At 53.2% G+C, this 10975-nt stretch overlaps 1 protein-coding gene across 1 annotated transcript; it reads right to left on the bottom strand.

The window, feature by feature from the left end:
• Positions 1-8397: 8397 nt before the first annotated feature.
• LOC136516532 (NAC domain-containing protein 48-like) lies at positions 8398-10664 on the bottom strand. Its single transcript, XM_066509948.1, has 3 exons — positions 10335-10664; positions 9939-10216; positions 8398-9268 (listed from the first exon to the last, which is right to left on the bottom strand). Exons 1-3 carry the CDS (start codon positions 10528-10530, stop codon positions 8738-8740), a joined length of 1005 nt encoding a protein of 334 aa, XP_066366045.1. The 5' UTR covers positions 10531-10664; the 3' UTR covers positions 8398-8737.
• Between the last annotated feature and the right edge of the window lie 311 nt (positions 10665-10975).

Genomic DNA, 10975 nt, shown 5'->3' with positions numbered 1-10975 from the left:
TGCGATCCTATATGATGCAATGCGCGTAAGTGATTATGCAAACGGTGCATTGAAGGAGATGAATGCAATGGATATGTTTAAATGCAAGGTAGTCAACATCATCCAAGAAACTATACTACAAGCACATGAAATCTACTGCATTCTCTTCTACTACTAATATGTTAAGTCAACATATCTTATGAAATGCTTCAAAGATACACCAAAGCTATTATTATTAACTAACCTTGTATTAAAGAGGATTCTTTTAATTCCTTTTAAATTAGGGCTACAACAGAAATCTATATTTCTGGTGCTTATAAAAATCTAAGAAAATTACAGTAGCATGGTACTACTCTAAGTAGACTACCATCAGATTTTCATGATAATTGAATGAGTGGATTAGCCTACACAAAAATCACAAACTATGGCATGATTTTGTACATAAAAATACTTTGAACTGTGAAAAGTGTCAAACAACAGAATTAATATTTTTCCTAGGTTCTTCATAGCATACAATGACTGTACAAAAATTATCACATGCATGTTTTATACAAAGTTTGCTCTCTAGCAAAAATAACAAAAATCAGCTATTAAAGGTACTTGAACTACACCTCCAAAGTTTTCCACAGCACATGCATGAAACATATTTTTTCTAGGAAGTACATGACATAAGAAGATTAACAAACTTGAAATCATATTTTTCTGCAGACTATAGATTTTTCTACATATTTTTCAAGTTATCAGCAATATCCATGATTAAATAAAATCCTACAGAAAAGTATCCCAAAAATGACATGCAATAATTTTCCCAAGTAGATCTGATGATAAGGAACCTAGCAAAATTTGTTTCAACAAATTTAGAGCAAATTTGAGTACCCAAACATTTTCCAAACCATTTCTATTTTCAAATAATAAAGAGAAATTGAAAACGAATTATTTCTACTCCTACTGGGCCGGCCCGTGGAAACGAACTGGCCCACGGCCACAACTGGCCTGCGCGGCCTGAGCGAAAGGGGAGCGCGGCGGCCTGGCAGGGCTTCGGCCCATGGCCGCTCGGCCTGGCCGGCCCGGCTGGCTGGCTGAGGCAGCGGCCATCTCCAACCACGGCAGTGAGAGCTGGCGAGCGCACGGGATGTGCGAGGAGAAGGCGAGTGCGGTAGGGTAGCTAGGCTAGGCTAGAGAAGAGAAGGAAGACGACTTCCATGGCGGCCGAGCACGGCGGCGCCATGGCCGTCGGTGACGAGGCGCGGGGAGGCTCGACCTGTGCTCGGAAGGCAGCGCAAGCTCGAGTGCGACTTAAAGGAGGGTGAGGCGGAGCTACGGGCGGGAGGAATCGGGGAATGGCACGGTGGTGCGGGAGCTCGACGCCGGTGGAGCTGCGGGCGCGGCGAGTGCAGAGCTTGGGGCTCTCAGCTCTGGAGGAGAAGGAAGGCAGCGCGGGCGGGAGTGAGCGAGCGCACGGGGCACCAGCAGGTGTAGGCGGGCGCGTGGGCGAGGGGTCAGGCCGCGGCTGCCGCGCGGCGGGCGACGCCGGCACATGGTCGCCACGCGGTGGGAGTTCTCTGCTGCGGTCGGCGCGTGGGCACGCGGCGAGCAGGGGAACGGCGCGGGGCTGGGCCGAGGCGAGCGCAGCGCGGGATGGCATGGGCAGGCCGGCGCACGAGGTGGGCCGACGCGCGCGGGCGGGTTCGCTGGCGCGCTGGGCCAGCTTCGACAGGCGGGCCAGAAGCGAGGCGGCGGCCCGCGAAGGAGAAAAATCCTTTTTTTCCAAATAAAATTTTCAAGGAATTTTTAAATGCCATCTTTCAAATATTATTTTGGGCAAGAAAATAACCTCTTTTGAAAATGTACCAAAAATGAAAGTTGTTTAGAATTTAATTCTCTACAACTTTGCTTTTATGACCACAGCCAAATTCTTTCTAGATTTTTAATTGTAAGACCAAAGTCCACGCTTAGCTCAAAACCCTAATTTTTGGAATTTATTTTTGAAGCCAAATTTTGAATTAATTTGAATACAAACATTGCTCCAAAAATTGAACTAAACATTTCTAGATGATTTACAATAGTAGCCAAACATGTTTTACTAACGTAGCAAGAAAAATTCAGGGCAAAACAATTCTTAACAGGTGTATGCAACATTCAGGTTTCACGCATGTTTCAGATGTTTCAAAACAATGTTTCAATTGGTATGCACATGATTAAGCATGTATGATTTGGATGCTTGATGATGCATGATATGCGTGATTTGCAGTGCCTAAATGTAGGCATAACACCGGGGTGTTACAGCTACCATAGTGACGGCAGTGGCATCGATGTTGGCGGCGATTCTGGTGCTGATAGCGGGGGCTACATCAGAAGTAACCCTCGTGGCCCCTCCTCCCCCGGTCATGGTGGAAGAGGAGAGGGGGACCGAGCTCCCTGCCTTGCCGGGCGGAGGGCCGCATGGCTCACCCGCATGTTCAGAGCCAAAGGCGCTGGGGGAGAGCACGGTTAGGACAGAGTCTGAACGTTTGGCGATGGTCCACGCAACCAAGGTGGTGGATATCCCATCCGATGATGAGGCGGATAATACGGCGGAGCCACCGGTGTCATCGTGGGAGCTGGTGGTGGTCCGGTCAGAGGCTGGGCCCTCTAGTGACCTACTGTAGGGTGACCTAGAGTGGCCCTGCCCTAAGGACCTAGTGAAGGCGTGGTTCATCCTCTAGGATTCCCAGGAGTGTCAACTCTGGGACATCCTCGGGGAGCAGGGACACGCCATGGTGTCTGAACTCGCCGATTTGTCCGCAAAGCTTAGAGACGCCCAGGAGCAGGTTAAGGTCGCTCAGCAATTGATTGAGGTTGACCTGTAGCTGGCTATGGAGGTGAGTTTCGCAGACTTGTCTTTGACCTCTGAATCTTGTGTTGGTTGCCTTAGCATGTTTGTTTTTCATAGAGACTAAAGGGGACGTCGTCCCGCAAGTCCTGCCTTCTCTGAATAGAGCACGCCCAGATGGCCGAGCTCGAGCGTCAACTAGCGTCCACCCGTCGCGAGTCCTAGGACAGGGCAGCTGAGGCGACCGCGGCATAGGCAGAGGGGCAGCGTGCAGCCAAGCGGGTGACTGCCGCCGAGCAAGGGCTCGAGGCAGCGAAGGCCCGTCAGGCGGAGACCGAGGTGGGGTTGCGAACATCCTTAGCAAACACCGAGGCGGCATTGCGAGAGTCCTTGGTGGCCCTTGAGCCAGAACAGGCCGCATTGGTGTTAGCACAGAACGCCCTAGAGTCAGCACGGAAGGCCCTAGAGGCGGAGCGGAAGGCTCGATCGGAGGTGGACCAGGAGGTGCTCATGCTCCGAGGTCCAGTGATGGGATGGAGGACACGAGTGCCCGACTACGCAAGCAAGCGGTTCGACAGGCAAAGGATTTCTCCATCCTTGAGAACTTCCGCGTCGGTATGTGCTTTTTTTGTTCTTCGTTGTTGGTTTTTTCCTTCAGCCTATTTCTGAGCTTGTCGCTCTTCTCTCAGAGCTAGGTGGAAAGGTGAAGGCATTGGAGCAAGACCTGGAGACGATCAAGGCAACCCTAGTCAGAATGCGGAGGAACTGGCCAAGTCCCATGAAGAGCGACGTGCTCTCGAGGGGGATCTTGACCAGATCCGCAATGCTGCTCAGCTTGTCGTCTCGGACATCTTCGGGTCGGCGCCCAGTACTAGCACGCCCGCGGTCCAGCTAGCGGAGGTCCTAGATGCGGTTTAGGACCTTATTAGGAGCGGGCTATTCTACGAGGCATCGGGGGTGCTGACTTTGGTGGCAATGCACCATCTGAACCTAGACTTTGCTACCATCTGCAGTGGGTATGCTGAACACTTGAGCATGGAGGACATCTAGTTGATCGGGGAGGGCTTGCTACCGCACGCAAGGTCGGTGGTGGAGCAAGTCTCTGCCCAGTGGGTGATGGACGTCCACCGTGAAGACATGGCCAGAAGCATGCGCAGAGAAGACGCTGCCCAGTCTACAGACGGCGTGGAGCCTAGGTCAGAGGTGAACATCGCTCTGGCCCCGACCGAGCCGAATGTCGTGCCACCGGGGAGTGAGCAGTCCACGCCCCCGTTAGTCGCTCCAACAGTAGATGCCACCAGGCCGGTCCAATAGCTTGCAAAATATAAGTAGTTTAGTGAAGGTAGAAGTTTAAGTTTGTGGGGGAGCCCTCGTGTAAATATTACTGTGTGCTTAATGACTACCATCGATTTTGTTTTCTGTGATGGAATTGCTCTATTTGGGGGAGCCTGTTCCCTTTTGTTCCTTAGTTTTCCTTTAGCATAATTTTGTTTTTTATTCTTTCTTTCTCGTACCTACCCATTTGTCCCGTAGGCCGTGACCTTGGGAGCCTAGGGCGTGGCTTGCGAGGCTCAGCTGCTCATAACCGTAGGGAAAGGCAAGGTGTGATCGGTTGGAATGTTTTTAAAGCAAAGCTATGTACAGCAAAACTAAGGAACAAACTATCCCGTTGGTTGGGTAGGAAGGAATTTCACCATAGAAAACAAAGCAGTGAGGTAGTCATTTAAGCATAATGATAGTAGTGTACCCTAGTGGAGCCCCCAAGCGCCCCGGGGCGAAAAGTGTTCGGGTCGGGGTGCTTCTGTAGGAGCATATACTAAGTAAACAATGGTAAGATTAAAGCTTAGGAAAAACAACATAGCTGTTCTAGTAGTTCGGAGGGATGGGCGTCGTTGTCGTCCTTTGGTAGGTACGTGTTCGGATCCTAGCCTGCTACGCCCCCTTTCTTGGTTGCTGCTTCTTTGCCATCCTTCGGCCTGTCGGCCTACCATAGAAGGTGCTTGAGGAGCTGGCAGTCCTTGTAGAGGTGTTTTATGGGGTAGTCATGGTTGGTGCATGGGCTCTCCATGAGCTCATGGAAGTGGCTAGAAGGGCCCTGCTGGGTCTGTGTGCCCGCATGATCAGCCATGGCGACCAATGCGGAGTTGGCCGGTCGACGGTGATTTTTTCTGTTCTTTTTTCCCCTCTACATGGAGGGGCCTTCGTCCTGATCCTGGCGCTTGGCCTTGCCCTTGCCCCAGCCTCCGTTGGAGCACGGCGGGAGCGGCGTTTGTTGGGGGTTTTGGACAAAGGTCCGCGGTCCCAGGCCATCAGGGCTAGGATTTTGGTCACTGCTGCGTGTGTCTCGGTTCGGTCCGAGCCACGTGAATACAGGCGGTCAGTGTAGAGTGGTTGCTGGGTCAAGACAAGCAGCCAGTGCGGCCTCCTGTGTCGCACTCAGCGATTGTAGTGGCGATCGGGTGGAGCGACCCATCTGTCGTGTTCTTGTCCCCCTAGCGGAGAGCGAGGACGCGTATCGGCGTCGCGATATGGAGCACTCCGCTTGTTGAACAGCAGTGGTCTCCACTAGAGCCTAGAGGTTCTGGTGGATTGCCTGTTCATGAGGGTCGTTCGGCTCGGACAGGCCGCATAGAAGCATTGCCGTGGCGGCGATGTTCTGGTTTGCCCGAGCAAAGTGCGGGGGATCGTTTCCCCTATCCATGGTGTTGTGCTGGACCTGACGGGTGCGCCCCCGGGCGCCGCTCGCCGGTCTATGCACGCGGGGCACAGTGTGGTGTGCGGGCGTGCCGGCGCAGTTGGTGGCTAATGCAGCCACCGTTGTCGCAGTTCCTCCCTGTGCTCAAGTGTGAGCTCAGGGGTCTCCGCATGAGGGTCAAGAGAGGTGTGAGTCTATGAGGACTCCGCTTCCGCCGATGGGTGTCCCGGAGGGTCCGCCATGGCACACTCCTAGGACGGATGGTGGCTAGGTGCCACATCGCTGATGCTGGAGCCGTCACTCTCGCTATCATCATCCATGAGGTCAAGGAAACAGGTGGGAGCATAGCTCGCCATTCCCACAAATTCAGATGCGAGAGGGGCGGCGTAGGCATCCTTCGGAGCCCCGGGGCGTATGCGTCCGTAGAAAATGTGAGGCTATAGGGGAACTGGTAGTACGGCGATGGCATTGGGGACAACGGGGTTCCGCCGGGTAATCAGCGGAAGATAGAGAATAGTAAGTAAATAACACTGTGTATATTACTCACAGCATGGTTTGAGCAAAGAGTTTGCTCGGAAAGAAGCACAGATGTTGCGTCGTCGAAGCCATGCGTCCCGGAGTTCATGGAGGGCGCTCCTCTGACGGGTACCAAGACGTGAGCCTCCTCGCAGAGATGTAGCACGCCAAGCCGGTCGGCAATGAAGTTCAGGTTTCCGAAGAGGAATGCCTGGAATGGCTCGAAGACGGGTGGAACCCGCATCCCAGTGGGTGAGAGTGTGAGAAACTCCAGCAAGCCGAAGTGAATCATATCGCCCGAGCCCACCACGGCAAGGGTGGCAAAAAAGTGGGCCATCCGATGACCAAAAAAGTGTTGAACGTACAACGTCATCCCCACGGACGGCGCCAACTGTCGGTGCAGAAAATGACCAACTAGTGAATATTTATAGTTTTGCCGTACGTTGTGATCGAAGGTGGCCTAGCACTCAATGACACAGGATTTATACTGGTTCAGGCAACTGCCCTACGTCCAGTTTGGGTCGGACAGTGACTTTATTCCTGAGCCCAGGTGCTCGAAGTTTGTAGTAGAGTTATAAATGAGAAGGAGGAAGAAAGGGTGTATAGGAGGTCCGATCGGCTCCGGTCGGAAGGGCCAAGAGCGACAGGAGCTACGCTATGAGCTAAGTGTTCAAGCGTGTGATTAGAGTCCGAACCCGATGGTTCTGTGGTCATGAGCTAGTGAACTTGATCGGTGTGGTTGTCTTCAAGAAGGGTTCTCTTTTTTGTTGGAGGGGACGCGTCCCCTTTTATAGATAAAGGGGATAGCTTTACAAGTGAGAGGGTAAGGGTATATATGCTACCGAGCCTTGTTGCCCACACTGGCGGGTACAAGATAATGGTAGGCGCCTACAACACTGTTGATGTCACTGTAGAATGTCAGAGAGGTCGTGCTGCCTTTTTCAGGGATGGTGGACGTCGGTACCTGCAAATAATGTTTGATGCCTAGAGGCATATGAGGAGTCTCGCTATGTTCACCCGGTACGGTAAATCCTGACGCCCATACCGCTATCGATGTCTAGAGGCACGTGGGGAACCTTACTGTATGGGGTTTTTAGCGGCCCCTACAATACTGTAGAGGTAGATGTCGGCGCCTACAATGCTGTTTGTGTCAGGGGGCTGCAGAGTACTGTTCCGTGCAGGGTATGGTCCCTGGTATAGTGATTTTGACTTGTGAGCCTTGCCTTGCTTTTCTCCGCACGTCTTCTGGTTCCCATCGAACGGGCGTCCCCGGTCAGATGGCTCCAGTCGGCTCTGAGTGCGCCGGTCGAAGAAGAGCGGTGAGCAGGGTTCCTGTAAACCCAGGTCGGAGACGTGGGGTCGGAGTCGGAAGTAGTGTTTTGGGCTAGGCCTTCCGATCGGAGAGGCCGTCCGGAGGCGGCTGGAGTCGAAGCGAACGCTCCGGTCAGAGAGATGGGCCAAAGTAGCCATCGAGCGGGCGCTGTTTCTCTTCGGCCAGACCTTCCGGTCGGTGACTGGGCCGCACTTCCGGTCTGTCGGTTTAGACTCTTGGGTCGAGCCTTGGTGTGGAAGCCGGTCCCCGAGGGGCCCCGGGTTCATGAACCCGACACATATGTTTCACATATACGTTGCAAGTGTTTCATGTAGGTGTTGCATATGTACGTTTTGCAATGGCTACACACGTGTCTTCCTAGTACTTTTAGATGTATGTTGCAAGTGTTTCAACTGTTTTTGACGTATGTTGTAAGTGTTTCATCTAGATGTTGCAAAAGTAGATTCGGTGTTACACATGTTGCAGTGAGACCCATCTGCCACAACCGTCTGCTGCAGCTGCTGGGCCCGCTTACATGCTCGTTGGTGTGGAGGAGGCGTGAGCGGCAGACGTGGGAAACGATACAGGCGCAGATCGAGACGCGACCCCGCGTGGGCACATGCAGTCAGAAAACGGAGCGACGTGATCCCCACATAAAGGAGGCGCAGACGTGTGGGTGGGCGCAGCAGCATGCCTACCCAGGGCACGGGCAGGCGCATCAGGCGTGAACGTCCGAACACAGCCCCGTCCGGACATCCTGATGCTAATCTGTCCGGACGTTCGGGCGCAAGCTGACGGCCGAAACTTCTACGTTCTACGTTTATAGAAATAAGGTATGTACTGGACCAGTAGAACCCCAGTGTAGCTTCACATAAATCCAAAACATGACGCTGAGAAAATATCGATCTGAATGCAGACATGCAGTTGTGTCCATACGTCCATACCAATACCCTGCATTCATACCATACCAATGCAGGGTCTGTTCGGCTGGTATTAAAGTCGACTGATAAGTTAGCTAAAACTGTTTTGTTATGAAAAAAAATACTGTAGATTCTAGTTGATAAGTTGATTGATAGAGTGATATCTTGGGACAGACCAATTATATAGATATAAATATTATATTACTCCATATATAAGCAAAACATATATACTCCAATATATATACTACTACTACTAATATAAGTACTCCCTCCGTCTCCGTCTATGTCCACCTTCAAAATTACTTTGAGGGAGTACGCAGTCCCAGCTCCAAATGTCCAAATTAATCGCATATACACAGCTTATTTCAACTCTCGTAGCAGTAGCAGCAATAAGGAATGGTCGTGTAGTCCTGCTCCACGATCAGGGCTCGACACGGCCTCATCGCCGGCGGTTCGGCCCAGTCATCCCGATGACGACAATTACGGCTAGCCACCGTCCTTCCTCAGTACGGCTTGCCCCAGTACGCGAGGATGTCCTGGAGCAGCGGGTCGCCGGCGGGCAGCCCCACCCCCACCGCGGCCGCCGGTCCGAGCTGATGCCCGCCAAGCCCCAGCATGGAGCCGGCCGGGTTGATCCCCGGGCCAGCGCCGGCGCCGCCGGCGGCGAACGTGCGCTCCCACTCGGCGATCTTGGGCTGGCTCTGCACCTCAGGCCGCTCGCCGCCGCCGCACGACGACGACGTGGCGGCCAGCGCGTGGCCCTGGCCCGAGCAGCTCGAGTCCGCGCCGTGCGCCCGGGGCATCGAGTCCGACGGCCGGACCTCGCAGTACGCCTCCAGCTCCGAGAACGGCGGCGGCGCGTAGTACCCCGTCCCGGCCGCGGCCGCGGACGTCGGAGGCGGCAGCAGGGACGGCTTCTGCTCCGGCGGCGAGCCCATGGACCCCTGCGCGCCTTGGCTGCTCGCCTCGGCCCCGGTCGGCTTCTCCGGCACGCCTTTCTTGTTGTAGATTCGGCACAGCACCCAATCATCCAACTGCGACAGCAGAAAACCGAAAGGAAAAACAATTTGTTAATCATGCCCATACCGCCCAATCCATCAAAAAGGAAGAACAATTATACTATTTTTTTAACGGTGAAATCCATAGGCATTATTGATGCGTCGTTTTCGACCGTATCCGATCGCTGTCGTAGCTCCCAAAACCAATAGAACAAACATTCGTCCTTTAGATGTAAAAGGTTTAATACCTATTCGACATCTTCTCCGACAACGAGATCTAAAAAAAAATATTTTCTATAAATGAATTTTTAGGAGAGAGGATATCTATATTTGGGTTGTGTCCCTCAGACAACTTAAGATAGATCCCCATATAGATACTATGTTAAAAGTTAATTTTAGATATCCTGCTATCCATTTTAAGTTTGGATGGAGTTGCTGTTGTAGACGGTCTAATTGGCGGCTGAGGGAGATGACGCACGGCGCAGCATCTCGAGGGGGTTCACACTTGCAGAAATGGGTCTCGCCATCTCTTTTCGCGCCTCGCCTAGCTAGCTAGTAATAATTCGATTGCTAATTATTCTTTGTGATCCATACGTGTCGATGATTACGTTCTTATCTCAACTTTTTTTTTTGATACGGCAGTGACTAGTGACGGGACAAGAGATATTACTAGCAAACAATATCGGGACTGTGACACTGAACGTACCCTGAGGCTGTTGTTCTTGTTGCGGGCGGTGCGGTCGACGTCGGCGAGGCGGTACTCATGCATGATCCAGTTGGTCTTGTCGCCCTTGGGCGCCTTGCCGGCGTAGAAGACGAGCGCCTTCTTGATGGCCACGGGCCTCGGCGTGCCCACCGGCTTGTCTGCACCGGTGGCCTTCCAGTACCCGGCGCCGGCGGCGCGGTTCGGCCGCGACCCGTTCGGGTACTTGCGGTCCCGCGGGGAGAAGAAGTACCACTCCTTCTCTCCGTACAACGCCATCCCTGCACAAACCAAAGACAGCACTACCAATCAGGATTCAGGATTTCAGGTACAGGCGAGCTAAGAAACTTGGAACGAACTGTATTGCGTATGCACGGAGCGGCGGCGGACGATACGTACTTGGGAGCTGCCAGGGGTCGTACTTGTAGAGATCGATCTCGGCGATGATGGGCACGGAGATGGGCAGCCCGGCGCAGCGCCGGCAGAGGTAGTGCATCACCAGCTCCTCGTCGGTCGGGTGGAACCGGAACCCCGGCGGCAGCTGCAGCTCCTGCGACTGCGCCGCCGGCGCTCGGCCTCCCCCGCCGCCGCTCATATCTCCTCGACTTGGTTACGTTTCTCCTCAGGCTCCGGCCGACCCGCCGCTTCCGAAACCGTGACTGCTCGGATCACTTTCACAGCTCGAATAGCGAGCGAAGTCAAATCAGCCGCCGATTCGTCCCCTTTCTCTAGCTCGCGAAAGGCATGAAACAATGCGCCGTGCTGCACGCACGCCTTATATAGCAGCGCGTGGGGCGGCTGTGCGGCTCCGAGCGATGGCGACCGTCAAGGCCGACACGTGGTGGGCATCGGGCGCCTCAGGGCTTCAGTCAGTGCTGACGACACAGCGCTTGGACGGGGGCGCGCAGGGCCAAGTGCTGCGCGTGGAAAGTGAGGTCCGAAGCTAGATGTCCCAAATAAGCGAAATCAAAGTTTTCTAAAAAAAAAAAGTGAAATCAAAGGGTAAGTAAACTAAATTCATAGCAAAAATAAACAAAATG

This window comes from Miscanthus floridulus, chromosome 17, assembly GCF_019320115.1.
Source record: "Miscanthus floridulus cultivar M001 chromosome 17, ASM1932011v1, whole genome shotgun sequence".
Classification (NCBI taxonomy): domain Eukaryota; kingdom Viridiplantae; phylum Streptophyta; class Magnoliopsida; order Poales; family Poaceae; genus Miscanthus; species Miscanthus floridulus.
The sequence above is the reverse complement of the archived record's forward strand: the minus strand, read 5'-3'. Positions and strand labels throughout refer to the sequence as shown.